At 36.4% G+C, this 23,421-nt stretch overlaps 1 protein-coding gene across 1 annotated transcript in view; it reads right to left on the reverse strand.

The window, feature by feature from the left end:
- The window catches only part of PPFIA2 (PTPRF interacting protein alpha 2), a 244,068-nt gene extending 221,256 nt beyond the window's left edge, over positions 1-22,812 (reverse strand). The window contains exon 1 of the mRNA XM_068402092.1: positions 22,732-22,812. Coding sequence (XP_068258193.1) covers positions 22,732-22,812 — 81 coding nt within the window. The remainder of the gene's footprint in view (positions 1-22,731) is intronic.
- Between the last annotated feature and the right edge of the window lie 609 nt (positions 22,813-23,421).

Raw genomic sequence — 23,421 nt, forward strand, 5'->3', positions numbered from 1 at the left:
GTTTCCTATAAAATTTGATATTAAAAATATTCAGAAGCCGTTGTAAAGAAGTAATTTATCTTATATACTTCCATCAGCTTTCCTGTAAAGCAGTATTTTTTTTTGTGTAATGTGTCACTTACACAGTGAGTAAGCTCCACAAAAGTGGCAAAGCTTTGGGGGCTCATAGTCTTTGAAAACACTGACAATCTGAACAAGATATGCCACCCTTTATCATTAATCCTTCCTTTGAGAGACGGAAAAGGTCGGCTTACAAGTTGTTCATCCTGAATACTTACAACAGAGCTACCCTTACATTGTAGGTGGTAAAACTCTCATTATTATTACCACAGCAGGACTTTGAATGTAAATGTTCTTTCTACCCCATAAAGCACAAGAATGTAAAAAATTTTTAGGCTGTGAAGGAAGCTTAAATTTCTTGAAGTATTTTACTCTTCTATCTCTTAAAAAAAAATATGCAAAATTTTAGCTTTTCTTAAGGAAATCAGTACATAGGGTAGGCAGAAGCGAGAAAAGAGGAGAGGGAAAGTCAAGAGAATTATATGCCTTCTTGTCACTGCTCTGAACAAAGAAAGAGAAAGACAAACAATAGCTGACATAAAACAAGATTTAATTTGTGTTTAATTAGCAAGTTGAGAAGCACAGAGTTCCACCTGCTCTGCTAGGGGCTGCAATAAATACTGTTTCTTGGATTTGTGGGTCTACAAACAAAATCATTCTACTTGAATACCTGCTTTGCAAGAACAGATGATTATTTTGTTTTGGAGCCCCTGTTCTCCAGCGTTACTGTTTTCTACAAAACAACTTCTTTAAACGTTTTCAAAACTGCATTTAAGAAAGTGATTTACCTGCTAGCTTGGAAAAAACCCTAGATAATGACACTCAGCAATTTATCTTTTATCTAATGGCATGTTCAGAAGAAACATTTCACCTACAGCTTTAATGCACGAAGCATTTGATATTGTGGCATATCCTGTTCAGTTTTTACCTGTTTTCAAGATGCTTGATTTTTATATGGGAGTAAACTGTATTTGTGAACTAAGAAGTGTCACAGCTACAGATCTTACTACATGTCTAACTAGCCTGTGAAGTGAGGCTTCAAGTGCTGCCACTCTGTGATGAAGGCAAAGATGATATTTTTACCTACCAAAAACCTACCAAAAATCCTTCTGTCTTATACGGGTTTCAGAGAGTTTTGGCTTTAAGCAAGGGAGATTTGAAGCCAGCTGATATTTGGAAAGATAAATTCCACAGAATCCCTTTGACAATGAGTTGCATTTTCTGTCCCTCTGGAAGTCATGCTTGGCTCACGGACTGTGGCATCTCCTGCATCAAATACTCAACAGCAGATCCCAAAAAATTCCATTCAGAGCAGCTCACTTGAAATACAGGACCTTTAAAATATCTGAGACATTGAGAAAAGGTTCAACATTAATGACCAAAAAAAAAAAGATGAAGAATATATTTTCTTATCTAAAGTATTACTTAGGCCCATGTAATCTCAGACTTTGAAAACCTGGGATCAATATAGTTTTTACTCTGTGACACTCACTGATCAGTTCTCCTTCTCTTTCTAGACAGTAACTCCCTAACTTCTTTACTAATTTGTTGTTCTTAGATTCAGTAGAAGTCCTTAGACCCTGCAGTTATACAGAATTGGTTTCTTTAGAGAACAGTCACTGTTTCCTAGACCTGGTATAATATTTTCCAGACAGCTGCTTACTTAAAGACATTGCATTTGTTTGCTACAAACTGCCTAACTACACTACTCTAGAACCAAATCATTAAAGATTTCAAGAACTTAATAGATCCATATATATATTGCCTTATTATGCAGGTCATAGCATTCATAAGCTGCTACAGGTCAGTGCTATGACCATAACTGGTGGCTTCAAATAGTGAAAAAAAAGATGCAGTTCTTTGGTCTTTATACTTGTACTTAAGGAAAAGCTTACTTTTCAGAGACAGAGGACAAAAGGAAAGTCACCTCTCAATCCCTTATGCCTGATGTATGCTTTATTTATTGGATGTATGCTTTTATTTGATGGATGCACTTGTAGAATTTACTATCTTCTTTCCATGAAGGATTTCAGTATGGAATCAAATAGGATGGCAGAAAAGAGCAAATTGGGACAGATTTTAACTTTCAGCCATACTGCACGGTGAAATCTACAATTATTTTTACAATTACACTTTAATAAGGAGATAATGCTAATTTTCCATAATCAGACAGCTCCTTATATATTGTTTGTTCAATAGATCATTACTTGAATTCTGCAGAAATATCTCTATCACTTTAGAAAAGTGAAAAATTCCATTGAATTTAAGCAATAATATGTCTAATTTTTGTTCTTACAAACCCAAGTGTATTCCTTTAACCAAGCATAAGGGTTTCATTTTACCTAGAGTTGATGTCTCATGTCAAGATCAGACAAAATGTACAAAAATTGAACAAGTTTTCCCTTAAACTCTCTTATTTCTTAAAATCGACCTCTATAGTTCCTCTGTTTTTATCCAAAAAGGATCATATAGCATTTAAAAGGGTTGACAATTTTAATGTATGGTTCTTATAAAGCATACTATACCATTATTCATTAAGTCAAGACTGATCTCTTTATATGCAAAATTTGACATAATTAATTTTATTTTGATCTGTCTCTCAATTCTTGACAGATAGGATTATATCAAAACTATTTTGAATATTAAACAGACAGAAATTTCCTTCAGCAATGTAAGCAAAGTAAACATATTGTAGAGATAGTATTCAAATTTGAAAGTATGGCCAATTCTACTACAAATGTAAGTAAACACTATTTTTAGATGTGTTCTTTAAAGAAAGATTGATCTAAAAGCCCAAACTAAATCTGCTCTTCACTGGAAATCCTAGTCTTATCATGGCTATATACATAACATTTGATATAAAAAACAGTAAGTGGTGTTCATTTCAGTAGCACAAAGCCATTTTTCCATGTCTATATCACACTCTCTGAAATAACATTAGGCAAGAAAGGATCAGACAACCACACATCAAACCTTGCTATCAGCTTACCTTTACCCATTTTGTCAGAAGGTGATTCAAATATACATTTTTCATATTCAGATTTGCTTTCCTCCAGTAAGTACACAGTGAACACACACACTAAATTTTCCTCAAGAATAACCCACTCCTCCTTACATTTTCCAAATGTAAAAATATGAGCTAAGTTTAAAAACAAAACAAATATTCACTCTTAAGCCTTTGGACACTGCAGGTAAGTTTGATTTGACCGAAAATCAGCACATAAAAAATTGAAGTTAACCATCCTCAGCTGTCCTCAAAATCTTAGAAACAGGGAATTTTAGAGTAGTTTGTATATTTACACAGTACACAGAAAAGAGGTTGGTGGAATTGCAAGTAGAGCAGAACTTCACAGGACAGATATAGAATACCAAGTGAGATGAACCTTGCTGTGAAAGTGAAGGTGAAACTTTTATATTAGAAAGATGAGTCCTCAGAGGACCCCAATACACAGACAAATGGAGGGAATCTATATTTCCCTTGACTTCTAATCCAAATTTATTTCTGAAAAAAGAAAAAGTAGAATTACCTTCACTTAGCAAAAAATGGGTCTTAGCTGTGCTCACCCATTTATAAAAATTGAACATATAATTGAAAAGATTTTAACGCTCACACATCATGCACAAAGACACACATGCACTGTAAATAAAATAATGATGACAACAAGGCTGCTAGCTTTCTCCTTATCAGATAAATTTACAGTTGAGTTTTCTGAAGAATCTCAAATCTCAGTTTAGGAAAAATCTCCAGGGCTGTTAATTAAACCCTGTCAGGAAGTAATATAACACTCTTATTTGGAAGAAATTAAGTGGAAGAAAATAATGGGTTTAACTTTCTACTCTTACTGATTTCATGCAAATGTGAGGTGAAAAATCAGAGCTAACATGCCTGGTTTTCCCAAATATGCAGAACATATGGAATGAAAACGTTTTTATTATTCCTTTAGTAGATTATACCAACTAGTCATACCATACTGTATACTCAGCTGCTATCTGAATGTATATTTTTATCATCTTCAATGAGATGTTAAAAGAACTGTAACTATATCAGAACTGTAAGTGAAATAAAAGGAGACTAAATAGTGATAAAGCAGCTGGTATACGAAATGAGTGGGACTTAAATTTGAAAATATCCATATTTTTTGTGTGTGTGAGAGAAATGCAATCCAATTTGTGATTTGGATCTCACACGCTGCAGCTGTCATAGGAAAGCTTACAGCATATTCTTCAACCACACTATGAGTCCTTCTCACTTAAGCTTCTCAAAATCTAAATGAATGCTCATTGTCTCCTTGGTAAAATCCTCTCTTTAATAAAAACAATTCATGTCTCTAAATCCTTCCTCTTATAAGAACTGGTGATCTTCAGAAGTTCTAACTCTAGCCCTTTGCTCAATTGCAGAGATCTACTAGATTTGTTAAGTTTTTGTTTGCTGAACAGGGAATTGCCTGGAATGGTTTCATAAATGCTGACTTGCCAAAAGCAAATGCATTTGGTCTTGACTTATTTATGGAGGGAACTGTGTTGTCCAACATACCTCATTCCCTTGTTCTGGCTGTCTTTGGAGAAAAAGAGGCTAAATGTGATTTTCAGGTCTTACAGGTGCTTAATTGTATACTTAATCCAAATTTTCTCTCTCTTGCTTAATTGCAGATTTAGACTTAGATACAATGGCATTCCTACCCTTTTAGTGAAAGCTGTGAGCCAAAATGAGGCTCACGACAATATCTCCTTGTGCATCTGGCCCTTGGCTCCTCACCTCACAGCTCTGAAATCATTCTTCATTGATGGGTGATCAACTAATAGTTTTTTTTTCCTGAAACTGAAATCAAGTATTCAAAAGCAGTTTTCTGAAATCTGGCATTCTATGAATAAATCACAGAGAGGAATAAACACAAACATGTGTGAACTATCAGCTCCTACTATATTCTGACGTTCCCCAGCTTCCTTAAGGCCAGGAGTCTCCAAGAGGTAAAAGTCTTAAGGTGAAGTTTGCTTCGTTCAGATAATAAATGGGAATGATGAGAAAAATAGCCTGGACAGTCCATTCTTTTCTGGAGAAATAGAAGGTAAGCTCTCTCTCTGTTCACCAGTTTTCCATACAGCCTTAGCCAGTGATATTCTGAAAACTGAGGAATAAAAAAAGTTCTATTTACAGAGCTCCCAACTAGTTACACAGCGTGGAAAGCAGATCCTGAACTGTGCAAGCATTTCACATATACCATATTCCTACTCACAGGATCAAGGGTATGATAGAGGCCAGCATGCCAGGCTAAGCTCCTATCCTGGACTCTATTCCAGTGACATATCCGATGCTTCAGCTGCACTTCCACCAGGACGCTAGAATTTTATTAGCGTATTATTTTACTAGGAGGCCACACAATAAGCCTTTAGCTGATTGCACCTATGCAAAGCAAGACTAGATTGCCATACCCTCAAATTTGTCTGGAAAAGCACAAAGCTTTTCATGAATAGTGTCAGTAATTAAATAATACTCAACACCATATTTAAGTGATCTGTGACAGCTAATGACAGCTGCATAGCTGTAAGAGCTCATGCTTTCTCAGAGGTATTTTTAAACTCTGGCTGCCGAAATCCCTCAAAATTACCAAAAAACCCCTACTCTTAAGAATTCTTTCAGTGCTCCAAGATTTCCAGTGTCCTGCCACTTATATCAGATTCCAAAGTGCTGTGTTTCATAGTGAAATATATATATTTTTATGCACACATGCACATATTCATATTCATGTATATATATTTAGTTTATATATAATTACTGGCAAAAAATATTCCAGTGAAAAAGTGACTGCACAAGTACTGACATAAGAAAGATTTCTCAAGTGCATTTCTCAAATTTTGCAGGGTAAAGCTTTATCAAGACATTTCAGAATAAAGGTGAATCAAGTCAATTTGCAGAGGTAAAAGCCATCCAGCTGGCTTTAGACATTGCTGAACGAGAAAAGTGGCCAAGGCTGTATCTTTATACTGACTCATGGATGGTGGCAAATGCCTTGTGGGGGTGGTTAAAGCAGTGGAAGCGAAGCAACTGGCAGCGTAAAGGTAAACCTATTTGGGCTGCTGAACTGTGGCAAGATATTGCTGCTCGGCTAGAGAAACTAGTCGTGAAGGTACGTCATGTAGATGCTCACGTACCTAAAAGTCGGGCAACTGAGGAACATCGAAACAACCAACAAGCAGATCAGGCTGCTAAAGTGTTCCAAATAGATTTGGACTGGGAACATAAAGGTGAACTATTTTTAGCTCGGTGGTCTCATGACACTTCAGGACATCAAGGGAGAGATGCAACATACAGATGGGCTCGTGACCGAGGGGTGGACTTAACTATGGACTCTATTGCACAGGTTATCCATGATTGTGAAACATGCGCCGCAATTAAGCAAGCCAAACGGTTAAAACCTTTGTGGTATGGGGGGCAGTGGTTGAAATATAAATATGGGGAGGCCTGGCAAATTGACTATATCACACTCCCTCAAACCCGCCAGGGTAAACGCTATGTGCTTACCATGGTGGAGGCGACCACCGGATGGTTGGAAACATACGCTGTGCCCCATGCCACTGCCCGGAACACTATCCTGGGCCTCGAAAAGCAAATCTTGTGGCGACATGGCACGCCAGAGAGAATTGAGTCGGACAATGGGACTCATTTCAAAAACAGTCTCATAGATAACTGGGCCAAAGAGCATGGCATCAAATGGGTATATCACATCCCCTATCATGCACCAGCCTCTGGGAAAATTGAACGGTACAATGGGCTGTTAAAAACTACCCTAAAAGCAATGGGGGGTGGAACCTTTAAAAACTGGGATAAGCATTTGGCACAAGCTACCTGGCTAGTTAACACCAGAGGATCTATCAACCGAGCTGGCCCTGCTCAGTCAGACCTTTTACATACAGTAGAAGGGGATAAAGTCCCTGTGGTGCATGAAAGGAATCTGTTGGGAAAAACTGTTTGGGTTCTTCCTGCTACAGGCAAAGGTAAACCCATTCATGGGATTGCTTTTGCTCAAGGACCTGGATGTACTTGGTGGGTGATGCTGCAGGATGGTGGAGTCCGATGTGTCCCTGAAGGTGATTTGATCTTGGGTGAGAATACTTAATTCTGAACTGCATGATGTTAATTGCTGCATAATACTAACAGTGTTCATAAGTGTCTTTCAGGTTGAAGCAGTGGTGATGAGATTGGAGCTAGCTGCAAGTGGCGTCCAGTAACCTCCTCGAGACTGACATCTTTAACCTGCAACCCGTGGGCACGAACTGTGACAAAGCTCATACCATCTCTCCTACCCTGGGAGACTCCTAGCCAGATGGAAACCCACAATCCTGAACTAAATGAACTTGATGAACTTTTTTTTTGTATAGAGATGAATCATAAACTAATGTTATCTGTATATATTTTAAAATGAAAAGTTAGTGGTGATCTGAGTATGACATGAATGGTATGGAATAAGGGGTGGAATGTCCTGGTTTGGCCTAAACCAGGCCGATTTTCCTTTCAGTGATTTTTACTTTCAGCTAAGTCTCCTCTAAGTAACTGCACTTTCTGAAACTAACTGCATGTTTTTGCAGACGGTGTCTGCTTCCAGGACTGATAACGCTCGAAGTTTGTAGTTATCACTGAGGCACCGGTAGGGATGTTGTGCAGAAAGGCTCTTGCTGTACTTGTTCTTAGAGAAACCAAGGTCACTGCTGAATTCCTCACTGCTTACGAGTGAAGAGCCGAAGGGGGGTCGCAGCTGCAGGGGGGAGCGGACAGGGCAGGTGACCCAAAATTGACCAACGAGGGTATTCCATCCCATACACGTCATTCTCAGTATAAAGTGGGGGGATCACGAGGGTCTCGCTCTCTTTCTGCTATGGCCGGTGTCCAAGGAGGACTCCGTCTGTTTTCCTGCTGCCCCCGATCCCGATCCGTGCATCCCTGAATCCAGCTCTCGACCGTCGCTAGGCCCAGCCTGGGCCTTCCCGGAGCCTGCCCTGCAGTGCCGGTGGTGACGTGGCTGACTTCAGGGGAGCTCGATCTTGGTTTTGTATATATATTTGTATATATTTGATTATTTCTATTAGTGTTATCATACTCTTTTTCATTATTATAGTTTATTAAAACTGTTTTAACTTTCCAACCCGGAAGCCTCTCTCCCTTTTCCCTTTCCCTTTCCCTTTGGGGGGTGGGGGGAGGGTTAACAGAGAGCATCTGCCATAGGTTTAATAGCCGGCCCAGCTTTAAACCGTGACAATGTTAGAAAAAAATAAATCTTCTACAATATCAACTCACAAACACACTGGAAGTACTGATGTACTTCATATGGTTTACCTTAAAATACAAAATACATATTATTTTAAAAAGTCAATGCTCTTGAAGGCATAAATGGATTAATTTACCACTGACCTAGAAACTGCTCCAAAACACTTGTGTTGAAGTTTCACATCATTATGGTACTTTGGGAAAAAAACCCAAACAATTAAAATAGCAGACAAGTCCTGCAATGAAAGCACGAAATATTTGAAAGCAGCAATATTTCACTATGCTACTAAGCACAGGGACTATGCAAACTGAGCTACAGTTACACCTGCAAGCGCCACTTCTCTAAAAAAGTATCTGAGAGTTGATGAAACAACAATCTTCCTGATTTCACTTAACTTGACGTATCATTTTTAGCATAAGCTAGATAGATAGCAAATTTACAAGGCAGACAGGCTTTGGTCCTATGAAGATACACAGATGCTTATAGTCATGGATTAGGAATAACTCCCTTGAAATCAATGGTCTGTCATAAAGAGAGGGGAGATTTATATTCTTTTACATTTTTTGCAGAGTTAGGATCTTTATTAAGTTAGCATAACAATTGATTTTACAACAGAAATGGACAGCTAATTCCCTCTTTAAACTTTCATTTTAAAAGACTGATAAATAAGAGTAGGATGTTCTCCTGAGCATTTCCTTTGAACTTCTAAATTTCCTTTTCTCCTTAAATGCTTACAATACACTAGACATACTATTGTTCTAGTAAAGCCCACCACTGTGACTCTAGAGACAGAGTCACAGACCGTGCTGGAGTCATGATAATTTAATTTGGTGATTCTGATTGACCAGAAGAGTGCAAACTGCTGTTTCTCCAGAAAGTAATAGTTGTTTGAAGAGATTCATTTCAGTTCAGAGATAAGAATTAACCTAAACGTGTAACAATTAGATCTAATACTGCCTATTTTCAGGGTCATGCCACCACATTTCCTTAGCCTAGTTTTCAAACTAAAGATGCCCATGCCCATAACTCTGGGGACTACAGGTCCAGAGCTGTTTAGAGAAGTTCTGAGTATATTCCAATGAAAAACAATGAGACTCAAACAGGACCAGGAGCTGGTGTTAGAAGACTTTCAATGTACATCAGATTTCTGTTTACACAGGAAAGCAAAGAGCTGATGCAAATTGCAGCAAAATATAGACTAAAGGGGGGAATATATTTATTTCTTTTATTTTCCACTTCTAGCAATCACATTTAAAAATTCTGACAGATAAGCATTACATTTAAGTAGAAAACACCTACATTAAGAGGGAAGGGCATTTAAAATTAGATAACCTAATGAAATCCTCCACTTGTTGAATAAAAAAAGATTGACTAGTCTCTCAGCTGTTGTTTTACAAAGATTAGAGATTAAATTTGACACTAATACATTAATGATACTTTCATGCTTCCAGAGGACTAAGCTTCCCTCTATAAATAGCCTATGAATATTAAAAAATTATGTGTAAATGGATGGAGAGTTGGTTTCAGAGACCTGTTATGAATCTCCTCACAGGCCAAAGATAAGAGAGAGGATGAAACTTGTCCTGAACCTCAAACCTCCAATGGAGTTGTGCAGTTCAGAATAGGAAAATAAGATGCATTCTGTGATGTGTTGCCATATGTTGCTACTCCTCGAAGAGTATGAAAGGAAATGAGGAACTGTGAGAAACTTCCAACAATAGTTTTGTTGTTGGTTGATTTTGTTTCCTTCCCCCCTGCCCCGCATGGTCCCTGCTGATTTACTCCGAGCTTACGAATGTAATTCTGCATAAAGGCTATTTGGCCTATCTGCTGTCTAACTCCCAAAATGATACTTGACAACCACTGCATACTAATACCTGACCAAAAGTGTGTGGCTTTAAATTGTTACTTGAAATTATTAAAAGTCTACGACAAGAAAATGCCCTATAAAAGAGCAGGCTAAAAATTATGATTATTGGGGAACTTCACCACAAAACTTGGTGTTTTTAGAAAATCACATAATAGAAGTGTTGAAGATGAATAAGAACTACATAAAGAACCTAATTAAAGGTATCTTTAATATGCAGCAAAAACAGACTAGGAGTTTCTAATATTGGGCTATATGTAGAAAGTATATCAGCCAAAATACGTTACGATTCTAGTCCACATGGGACATCACCCTCAGGAGCTCTAGTTACACAAACACCAAAGGTGCTGCACACTATGTAGTGTCCTGTGGGGTCTGAAATGCTGGTAGTGAAAGAGTAAATGCAAAATGCAGTGAAAAATATGAACTTTGCCTTGTCAGAAGAAAACAAATGTTCATTTATTTAAAATACTGCTGGACTCATTTGCTACATAAAAACTGAAACAATTCTGTTACTTGATCAAGGCATATTTTTGTGTCAGTTTGCATCTATTTATTTCAGAGAGCCACTGAAAGGAAAGATCATTTTCTAAAGTTCCTTTATCTGGAAAACTGGAATCAGTGCCAGTGAATAGTGAATACTGACAAAGCTGAGACTCATTATTGACTTCAGATACAACTTCTTTAGTGGCAGAGCTCTGCAAAAGTGAGAGTTCCTTCATGGTACGTACAAACTGGGACAGACTTTTGTATTAGCTATGGTAAGTATTGTCTGCCTTCTAATCACCAAAGATGTGCTGTGCTGTGCTGTGGTAGAGCACAGTATTGGAAGAAAAGATACTTGTTTCTACTGCATTCAGTAGCAGCTGTATTCTGCATATTATTCACTGAGTCACCCTTTGATAAAAAGGAACACAGCAGAAAATATCTCAACATAGCTTTTACATTTTGTTTTCTTACTATTCAAAAGAATGCAACAACAATAGTGACTTCTGAGAGAAAGAGAAAAAAAAAAGAAGCCGTATTAAGTACTAAACACAATTATACTATGGTAAATGCAAAATCCAGTTAAGCTTTAACTAAAACACATGACTGATGCTTCCAAAATTACTTTGATTAAAAGAGGATAGCTATTCAACTATTTGCCAGCAATCCAACTCCAAGAAGCAATTCAAAGCACTACTTCTCCATAATAAATGCATTACAGCTTCCCATCATACCTCTAGGTATTCTCTTACAAATGATATCTGTAGAGAAGCTTTATGTGTGCTTGGGAAGATATGTTTAAAAATGGAAGTAAACAGTAGTGTTTCATGAGGGATGATCTAGGTAGAATTGACAGGTTCTTTAGTTTAATGGGTAACTTTTAGTTTGTTGTTCATGCTCCCTACTGACCTGAAATTTTCCTTGGCTCCTTGATTAACAGTTTGGTTAAATGAATGGATTTTTATACCACTATCAGAAATTTTTAAAAAACCAAAACAAACAACAAACTATTTCTGATCATCTCTCTGAGATTGTTCCAAAACTGCTCATTCTTTCTTCATTTACTTATACTCGGATGTGACCTGTGTTAGTTTTATGTATGTGAGAAACATGATGGTGACTGTTGTATCTGCTGAAAGGAGAGAGGATTGTTTCTTCTGGCACCAAACTGGAAGCTGATGGAGAATTCCAGATTTGGTTTTAATATCACCCCTTGGTTTATTCAAACATAAAAATCTTTTGATCTCTTTTACTGACCAGCTGAAAATTCACAGACTATCTCAAGCAAGCTACAACGCTCCCAGTCTGAGGAGATGAACATATGCACTACTGTCATAAGATCTTTATTCGAAGCACAAAGGTTGATATTGACAGCTTTACTTCAAGCAATAGATGCGTGTGCGTGTGTTTAGTGTAAGTTACTAATTTAATTCTTTTGCTGAGCACAGTTTAGCAGATATTTAGCTTTATGCTCCACTGTTCATTACAGTGCTAGCCAAGACATTCAAGGCTTCAGGCCAACAGAGGCCATAGATGTTTTCAAACCTTATGAGCTACATCAAATACGTCCACTGAGCCAATCTGGAATTCAGGTTCCCAACTATATGAAAAAGAGACTTAATTATTAACCTGTAATAATCTTATGTCTGCCTAGTACTGATATAAAAGTATGGTAAAGAAAAGAGGTTTCCATAACAATGTAAAAAAATTTTTTCTTTGCTTCATCAAAACTACATTAATACCTTTTTATTTGCTCAGAAATGTAACATCCTAATAATAATTTTTTCCACATAATATTTATTTTAGTAATAGAGTCCTAGGAAAATAATAAAACACACTGCAAATAGCATGCCTTGAAAGATTCATCTGAAATGACTGTATGACATTAGAGAGTCAACATAGTCTTTTTCAATGTAGCTATACTGACAAAGATTAGCTCAACATAGCAAGGCTTATCTTTCTGGACTCCTTCAGAGGAAAACTCTCTCCCATAATACAATTTGGGACTCATAGAACTCGGCCCTTATTCTGAAATGCTGTTTATCAGAGCCTACCGTTACAGAAATCAAGTCTACATTAGTGTTTTAGTTTGCATCAGGAAGTCTGAAGCAGATTTCCCCATTGTCTCAACTTGCTTTGGTGAAGTTATTTCAGAGTGCCTGAACTGGATCCCTCCTGGATGAAATGAAATTGAAACATGATCTCTGTGGGTGTATCTAATGCTTTCCATCCATTTGTGGATGTTCAGCCAATGGGACCTGACTAGATCTATTCCAAAATAACACACTTGGCTTCCAAACATGGATGACGCAGACATCAGATCCTCCTCTTTTGCTCTAGAGATTAATTTTTATTCTGCCACACTACTTACTAATGGAGACATAAGCACAAGAATCCAGATCAAGTAGCTTCTCTTACACCTAGGCTTATAGCACAAGTGTATCTCTACATGTAATCACACCCTCAATGCCTTTTCAGTGCTGCTGGCATGTCCTCACCACTCTGGCTTTGCTCAGCACCAGCACTGTTATGGTTGATGGTATAGATAAAGTCATTCCTCACACTGCCACCACCATGCATGCAGTATTAGTACACTTAATTTAAAAAAAAATAGCCAAATCAGTTCATACTTTGTTAGACCTATCACTAGAAATAACACATTTCACAGGAACAAGCACTCTTAGTCATGTGAAACTGTATAATTCCTCGTAGTGAAAAAATATAAAGAGATCACTTTAATTTCCATGAATCAGTAATTCTAATTCTTTCAGTGGAAATATGGAATCCATATTTTTCTCATGTTTACAGATTTGAGTGAATCACGGTATCAACTGAATTACGTTAGCTGGCATTTCAAAACAATCCTAGCCTCATAGTCCTCCATAAATGTACTGCTAAGCATAATTGCCAACTGAATATTGAAATAGACAGGAATAGATGAGGTGAAATAAAACTGATTTACTGAAATCACTACTAAGAAATTTGGTATTCAAAATCTTGTGATGTATATTAACGCTGCTCCATTGAAAATGAAAATACAACCTATGAATAAAGGTAAAATTGAAATATTTACTTTACTGCTTCTATCACAGTAATTTCCAAAATAAAGACAGCAAAAAAGTTTATTCACACCTCAACTTATTTAAAACCATTACAATCATGCATTTTATTGCTTGCCTTCAATCACAGGACAGTTCAACATTCCAAGTATTTTGCATTGTCTGTCTTCACCTGCTTTTTTCCTTGCCTTAAGACAGATGTAAAAAAAAGAAGAAATCTGCAGGTAGATCACCCAACTCTCAAAATCATCAGCTGATGCTGATGACAATGAAGACTCTATGAGTAAATGCTACATGAATAAGAGGCAAGTAACAGATCCTACTGCCTTACAAATTTATGAACTATGTACAAAAAGACTATGAGGACAAAATGCTTTATGTAAAATAAAGTTAATATTGTACTAGTTAGTAATTATAGTAATTCCATTTATTTAATTTTTTCCAAGTCTAGTAAGTTGTTTCTATGCAACTATATCTTTCTCTAGACTATATCTTTCTGCAAATGAAAAACATTTTTTTAAGTGCTGATATACAGTATTTCCAGCTCTTGAAGGATACCTAATTAGCATAAGCTTATCAGCTGATGTAAAGGGCTACATTTATGTTTTTATAGCTGAATAATTCAGGCTTTCAGACAGTAAAAGCTATACTGAGAAGAATTTTGAAGTTGAAGTTATACATGGTACTAAAAGCTAGTCAAGACAGCACTAAAAGCTTCCAGACCAAATACCCTCTTTTACTAAATACCAGGAAGTAGTACTGTCCTCTACTTGGTCCAACATGTAGCAAACCAAGAAGGAGGAAGTATGATGTAGATCTGAGACAACTACTAGGAATACATTTGAAATGTACAATGAAATCAGCAAATTACTTACACTATCCTCCCAGACAGGGATGGCAAAGCTTCAGCAGTGCTGCACAGCAAGACTGGTAACATTCATCAAGGGAAAAACCATGCCATTTCCAATAGATGATCATCACAATTTATACAGGATGTTCAGGACACCCATCTACAGAGACATAATCTGTGCTCTCAGAACAGGCTATGCCTATATTGTTCTATTTTTCCCTATAAGGAAAGCTTATTATCCAAGCATTCTGCTATCTCACTTTATACAGCTTGCGTTCAGTTAAGAGAATCAACCAACCAGTATCAAACCAACACACATTATTGTGTAATAAACCTTAGTATTCTTACTATTCTGGAAAATACCAGTACATTTCTTCCTCAAGTTTTATTTTCTATGCAAATTATGGTAAAAGAAGCCCAGGTTCAGAATCCGACACTGAAGACACTTCTGAAATTGAGCCAGCAACACGGTTTCTAGCTATGATTCAGAAACTGTACCATGGTCCTATTTCTGGAATAGGAGGAAAGCACTCCTATTGCTATTCCTCCTGCTGGTCCTCTGCTTTTCTTGGTCACATCCACTCAGCTGCAAAAGAAACAGCAGCTCTGTTTTAGCTCCAGTGCTTCTGTCAGAAAAAGGAAAGGTACTTTCTGACTCTTTACTCCATTACTTTGCAAAGTAGAATTGGCCACACTCTGAATGACAGGGGGAAAGGTCATTGACTGCTCTGCTTGGCTGCTGTCCAGTTTCAACACATGAAAAAATGCTATTATGTGGACAAAATATTTTTGTGATAGGCAAAAGAAAAATTTATGTTCACATTGACTTAAGACACAATGCCTTTAAGCTCTATCTTGTTTTATGTATGTGCGTTAAGGTCCTGTATTCTTTGCTTACTTTTATTATCATATTTTTTGAATAAATAACATAATTTCCTAAGTCTCTACAATTGAAAAATACTCTAGACAGTATCCTTCTATGCTCGATTATTTTCTTCACCGTTTTTTGGACAGCATATGTCTGTGTGTGTACATATATTGTTTCATCTTGTGGCTATTGGGGAGAAGGGTTACTTTTCCTGATTTCCACTACCTTGTTAATGGTAATTAAGCTTTTCTTAGAACCATAATGTTTCTCGTTTCTTCCTTAAGCAATGTGTGTTTCCACCCAGAGGACGATGCAAATGTATCTATAGATCAAACCAGTCAGTTAACACCCAGTAAAGTCACCCTTCTCAGTTCACTGCATGCAGAACAGTGTATTTATAAAAACTATCATCAGACCATTTTATTGACTGGCTGGGAAAAAAAAACCTATGGAAAATGTGGGGCCATGCAGTGCTACTGGTTTTTAAGCAGGAAGAGGGTATGCAGTGGCAGTTGAGGCAGCTCTCAGAATGATTCCAGTTAAAAATCAGAAAATAACCAGAAAACAAGTAGCTTTTCAAAGACACACCCTGTGTCACGGGTGTGGACGGGATTATTGGTGGTGAGGACATTGTGTTTCATGAGCTTCGATGGCCGCAAATCACAATTCTCTGGCACAACAGAGTTACGCAAAAAAACCCTTGTGCAAACAAAATTATTTCTCTAGATACCTAAGGCACATTACATTAAATACTTGACAGTAATACAGTTTTAGGGCTTTTTAGCTGAACACTTATGCGATGTTCTTATTTTCCTGTCAGCCTGAATAATTCTCTTCCATTTTTGGAGACCAAGTGCCGCATCCTCACCAACTCGGTAAAATGATTAAACCTACGAGTTGTCAGTACAGCTGGACTGATTAACAAACGCTCAGAGTTTTCTGCATTCTAAAAAAACCCCAAATAACAGAACTATCAGATGAAACTTATTGAAAGTTTATTTGGTATAACATGTTTTAATCTATAAAATTTTTAAATATTTCTCCTTCAAAATTTTATAAATGTTGGAATATAGAGAATATTACTATTTTGGGGTACATTCAGATTAACACTGCATTAACATGTCTGTATTTGAGCAGAAAAGTGTTAATTTTGTACTTCACAAAACAGGCAATAAAAATACGTATCACAGAATAATAATAGTACATAAGAATAAATAACACTCACTTGTAATGCAAGACCAGCCTCTATTGCCATTTGTCATTTATTTCTGAGTAAAAGAGCTTGTAGGCATATTCCTTACACTATTCCTCTGAAATTCCTAAGTTCAAAAATTATATAAAACCCACTTATATGGCTATAAATATTACTAAACTATTTGCAATGCAAATCACTGTATTGTTGTACCCTGCCTGTGACGCTGCCCAGACTTTTTATTGATTTTATTTTGGGGGCTACAGGGTAAAGCACTAGTCCAGCATTACTATTTTCTCTCACTGTTAACATGTCAGAAGTCTTTAAAAACACCTCACTGTGAGCCTTTCTGCCACTGTTATTTACATTCATTAACACAGCTTTCAAACCTTCTGAAGTCTACAACAACCTACATGATCTATACCACAACTTTTTTCACACAAAACCAATTAATCAGTTGACTCCTGTTACAGCTGGCCTTTTAGTGATGTTTACCAGCATTACTAATACAAGTTACTAATCGGCTACAGACTTGCAGTTTTCACAAAGAACATGCCTCTAGTACTTTTACATGATGTTTGTAAAAAAACCATACTGTGCCAGTGCATTAAGTAAGAAAACAAAAATCTTTATTTAGGCAAAACTAAGGGAAAAATTCTATGCCTGGCAGAGGGTTGCTTGGAAGGAGCTGCCCACATGCTTGGCCAGCTGAAGGGTTCAAGATAAGATTCCACAGTTCTTCTGTGGACCTGCTGACACAGCATTGAAAGTACACACAAATTTTTGGCCCTGTTCTGCATGTTGTAGACGATATATTTTCTAGATGTGCAATTAAGTCTGCACAGAGTAGGAACAGAGTCATCAAATACACATTTTACAAGAATTTTGTAGTGCTATGAGTGATCATATCAAATACAAGGTGACTAATAACCCATCTCCATCACCAAAAATATATTTTTTCATAGAACTGGGGATTTCTGCAAAGAAACTCAAAAGCTGTTGTCTTTGATATTAAATGATATTGCATAGAAATATGCGAGGCAACCAAATAGCCAAAAAGAAAAGTTATGGCCTACTAAACAGAGTAGCACGGCATACCTGCCCAAAGCATAATTCAATGATAAATGTATGCTAGGAAGTGCATTATAAATTTTAACAAGATACTTTCTCTTATCGGAGAGGCTTTTTGCTTCATTTACTGTTTCCATATAAGAAGACACATGAAAGAACAATAGGATTATTGAAACATTAGAACTACAAGACAGTATAAAACAGAAGTTCTGGGTAAGTATACAGTTCATTTAAACTATTAATATAGGTATTAATAGGAAAATTAATGAATGCATCTACTATTTCTTATAGAACACGCTTTTTTTCACACAGCTCAAACCACATTCTGTACCAGAAAGTAACATTTTTGTTTTCATTCTGTTGTAAATTCACTATCATTGGAGTGTAACATTTAGTTGCTAAGAAATAAAAAACAGTAGTAATCAGTATCACGGTGATAGATATGTTTTATGTATAGAAACATTTCCCAGTTTCCCAGTAACCCAGTTTCAAACCTTTGATCAGCAATGCACTTTTACAGTAGTTCATAGAGTATTTACATTTTTATGTCATATGAATATTTTAGGATTTCTCTGCAGGTTTTGTAAGAAAGACATTTTATTTCTTTATAGACTTTCTGATCATCAGATAACTTTAAAAAATTGCTTTAACCTCCCAAGGTTTCAGAAAAGACCAGCCCTTACTTCACTACTTGTTAGCAAAAAGGAGTATACTCTAGTTGTCGTAAGAGTTCATTTATAAACCACAAATCTCATCTGGCTATAAAACGGGCTAGTATGGCTTTCAAATATTTGAAAGTTTGTGTTTAGCATTTATGGAAACTGTTACTGCTGATTTCAAAGCTAAAAATGCAGCTGGATCCATGAGACCCCGTGCACTGATGCAATTTGAGCGTGTTTGTCTCTCTCTACTGCACGCATCTAGTTCCTAAGTTCTGCCTATTGGCAACTACTTTTAGCCCTCGTTTAGGTCTGTGCTTTAGATGTGTGCTCAGCTTAATAAATAAAAGTTACAACAGTTAAAACTACTGTTCATAGAAATATTTCAGTTCATTTTCGTTTGCAAAGATGCTGAAATAGAAAAAAGGCTCTTTCAGTTTCAAATTCTGTTGAAATAAACATCATGTACAATGTGAAGGTATTTTGAATGTTTAGAATTTGTGCAAGTTAGTATTTACATGTATTAGTGTAGCCAACCAATTTAAGAAAACAAAAAATATTTACTGGATACAATAAACACCAATGTAAACTTAAGTTGCTTTTAAATGATCAAAGCAGTATTACACAACTTTCAAAAACAAAATCTGAAATTTCAAAATTAAGTTCCTTTGTGCTATGCTTTCATAAAAAAAGGAACAAACCTCAAGTTCTCTATAAAAAACGGCTTGATTAAAAAATATTTTTTCGGTGCATTAATGTTTCCCATTTCATAACCAATAACCAAGTGAAAAATATCTCCTTTCTAATCCAGATTTTTCCACCTGCATCTTTATTTATGCAAATAACCGGCTAAATACAGTGAAATACAAGACCAACCGGAGAGCAAGGCAATGTTACTATTTGGACTTTGATGTTTACAATATTCATGAAAGATACATGCTCACCATGTGACTGCTGGCAAACTAATTTATCCACATAGAGTAGCAGAAATACTATCTTTTTATGAAGCTTGAAGACAAAAAGAAAGAAAATCACTGCTTTCTGTTATATAGCTGCAGAAGTCTGCCAAGGTTGGCACAAGCAAATTGAGATGAAACAAAGAGATACTGAAATGCAAAACACTAAACTTTGGTATTGCCTTGGTTATTATAAAACTAACCCTTGTTCATAATAGCGTTACAACTTCTTCCTTGCATACAGTATGTAACTTCTTTATATGACCTCCTCTGATATAGTTTTCTATTTTAATTGCTTTAATCAAACATAGTCTAGGGATGAAAGCTTAAGCTTCTTTAATTATAGCAGGTGGTTCAGCAAATATACTGAACCAAATCCCACTTTTAACATTTGAAGAATTTCATGACGTATTTCCTGAGCGGAACAAAGGTACTAGGAATTTCATAGCTTCTAGATAGTTGCAGATATCGATGTAATTTTCAAATTCAATACTTTTTCTGAACAGTAGGTGTCCTGGAGACCAAAGAAGCTAATACAACACAACAAAGTGGGAGAGACGGAGGAAGTGAAAAGATTTGTTTATTCATCCTGTGTCATTGCAGGTGAAAATATAATTTTAAATGCTGCAATTAGTTGTTGAGAAAATCCTTGTTAATTTCACCTACTAAAAATAAAGTTCATCAGGCAAGAAAATCTCTGAATTTGAAAATTTATGGTAGATTTCTAATTTCAATTAATGCTCACTTATAAAGTGAATACACTTTATAAAGTTGATTTTAAAGCATACTATTCAAAGCATTTGATTAAGACCTTAATAAATGCTCAAACACATGTAGAGATATCCACTAATTATGATTCTGCCCAGCTCAAGTGCTCTGCTACATGCATCCCTGTATGGCCAGTCTGATTCCTTGGTCAGTAGAGGCCAATTAGGTCTTATTTCCTAAGAACATCTGTGAAATGCCAGTGATGAAGTTACAACTTGCACACATGCTTTGTGCTTCTTTCAGTACCATTTTTGTTGCTGAAAGAATACATGCGTTGTGCTTTTGAATCGATGTACAATTAATTCAGCTGCTTAATCATTACATCAATGTACAATTAATTCAGTAGCTTAATCACACATTACCCTCCATCAGTCAGAGTTCAGGCCCTCATCTCACAATTTTTGTATTTGTTCAATTTTAAACATGCTAGACATTGGCTTTGCTAAGACTATTTTCACATGTTTAGGTTAAATACCAGCATATGTATTTCAAATTAAGAACATCAAGCTGTCCCATAACTTCGCAAGCTATTTCAATGAAAGAGATTCTCTGCCTCAAAGAGATTACAACGTAACATATAGAAACAACAGAACAGGTAAGAAAGCAAAAGGTGAAAGTAGTTTAAAACAGATCAAAACAATTAACAAGAGTCATATAAAGTCCTTCTCAGCAATTATTACATTTGTAAGCAAAGACTGAAGTAACTGAAGAGGGAAAGAGAAGATACCACAAATATGGTGGTCAAAAGCTAGGAAGCAAGGAACGACAAAGGAAGCCAAGGCAAGAACTGGAAAGTTGCTTCACATATCTTTCTTTATACTGCACATATGTAAACAAATAAATCGAAAAAATAATTTTAAAAGGGCATCACAGGAAGATATAGGCTTTTTTCATCACGTTATTTTAGTTTCTCAGGGATTCTTTAAGCACTGATAACATCAAGCCGTTCTAGAACACAGACGGCCCTGAATGAGCAGCTTTACGTTCCAAGGTCATTTAACTCTGCATTGGTCACTGAAGCATCAATAACGCAATAGGAAATTCAGTTATATTTTCCCTTTTATTTATTGTCCCCTCAGCTTGAAAATCAGCGGAAGAAATAATTTTTGAAAGAGAATTTTTTGTATGTAGGATAATATCTACAGCAATCACAGAGATAGCTAGTAGCAACAATACATACTGTAAAAAAAATTATATACTTCATTGTTAGCATTTACTTTCATAAAGTACCACATAATAAAATAGTCAATTTGGTACCACAACCAAGCATCCTATTTTAGTGACTTTTTCAACTCAACACACTCAGAAAGAATACCTGACGTCAGGAACTGTGTTTAAGAGCATAGCTACAGGACTCTGTACAGAATATTTAGATGTCAGTGTGTGAAAAAAGTAGTCATGCTGTAGAGGAACGGGCCTGGGGCATTCATGTCTCTGAATCACTGCCAGGATCAGCAGATTGTCACTGTTAGGAGGATGCCACTCTTTCTGTACAGCCCTCAACTATCATTTGACACCACTGTAAGAAGGGCAAGACAGTACAATTAAAAGCCATGAATTAAAAGAAGACAAGAATGAAATGCAGTTATTGGACCCAAAGAATGGGGTACCTGTATTTTGTGAAAGAAGTTTGCCATGCATTTTATAATCAACTTTTAATTGCCTCAGATTGTTTGCTCTGGCAGCATGCACAGGATTTATTACATGTTAAAGACATCACTTTACAACAGCATAAAGTAACCAAAACCACAAAACCATTATACAATCAGGAATGGGACGGGTATTTAAACTGTATCAGAGGCTGAGCTGAAAAAGCTATTGCCACTTTAAGTAGTGGAGTGTTTGAATTGCCCTGCAGGGCCGGAGTGCTGTAAGGAGCAGCTGGGGCAGCGGGGTTGTGGGTTTTTTTATTACTGTTAAATCTTAAATGTAGGATTACATAGTTTTTCAGAGCCAAAGCACTGAAGATTTCTTTTAATTAAATCCTACTGAAAGATGGTTGCAATTAGACTGGTTTGCACATTAGATTTAGAGGATATAATAAATTCTTACCTTTAGCTAAGCACACAAGCTTATTTACCTGAATGAGGCAAAACTTGGCTTAAAACTGAGAACCGTAATAATCCTAACAATAGATTCTGCTGTTCTATCAATTGCACATGTATGATTACTATCCACATGAATCAAATTAAGCATCAGCTAGCATGAAAGTACATTCAGGATTAATATTAAAAAAATCCAGACAGGTACAACATACAAAGTTTTTAAAATATTTTTTTTGCACAATATGAATCTGGAATTTCTGATAATGCCAACACAGTGCTTATCTGAACTAAACAGAAAGAGAGCGTCTTTATAGTTCCATCTGAGGAACTATAAATGTAATGAATTGTAAGATGATCATATTATTGGGCAAGACAATGAATAGCAAATGCAATTTTATGTTTGTTTAGGAACAATTTACATGCTGATTTTTTCAAGGCAGCAAACTTACTGTGATGATATTGATTTCTTACATATTTTCTCCTACCAGCACAAAACTAATTAACACATAAGCTTCTTAACCTATTAGCTACTCTTACTCAAAGTTTAAGTACCAGAAAAATCCTTTCAGTTTTATTAATGTTCACTTACCTGAAAAGTATAAAACCGGGTCCCATTAGGAGGATGCACTTTAGGAGAGGCAGAGACAGTGTTCATATCCGAGAATATCATTTCTGGTCACACACACAATACAATCCACAGAGAGCTACAGATGCAGAGTAGAGTGCTAAGCTCAGAGATAAATCCTTTCATACATTTAGGGAGGCAATCGTACAAAATGCAGTCTGCCCCATCCGTTCAGACGTCTAGTGACAGCGCTTTGAATTCCCCACTCCTACATCTGTGAGCTAAACTGTAAGGTCATCGCTCCCTGACCTCTAGCTCAGCTAGCCCTTCAAAATATGCACAACGAATAAAAATTAGAAATGCCAAAGAAAAGAGAGCTAGAACCTACAGTACATGGAGCTCGTGCAGAATCTGGCAATGCTTGGGACCTGCCCATCTGTTCTCAGTGATAATCACCTCCCTTCACCACAGCCTTGCAAAGTGATTATGCTAAGCATCCCAGTTAACCAATAACACACAGTTTCATTTCAAGCAAGCATGCACAGTGAAAAAGAGAGGACCTCTTCTGACTAACCTGAAGCATGCCTTGTGTTCAGTTTATAGCTGTATTTGATAACAATGATAATTTTATCATTTCAGTTGCTGACAGCTATGTTAACACATACCAACTTGCTTTAAATAACATGTAGGTGGTTTGTTTTTTTTTTTGACTGT

This window comes from Nyctibius grandis, chromosome 5 (genome assembly GCF_013368605.1).
Source record: "Nyctibius grandis isolate bNycGra1 chromosome 5, bNycGra1.pri, whole genome shotgun sequence".
NCBI lineage: Eukaryota > Metazoa > Chordata > Aves > Nyctibiiformes > Nyctibiidae > Nyctibius > Nyctibius grandis.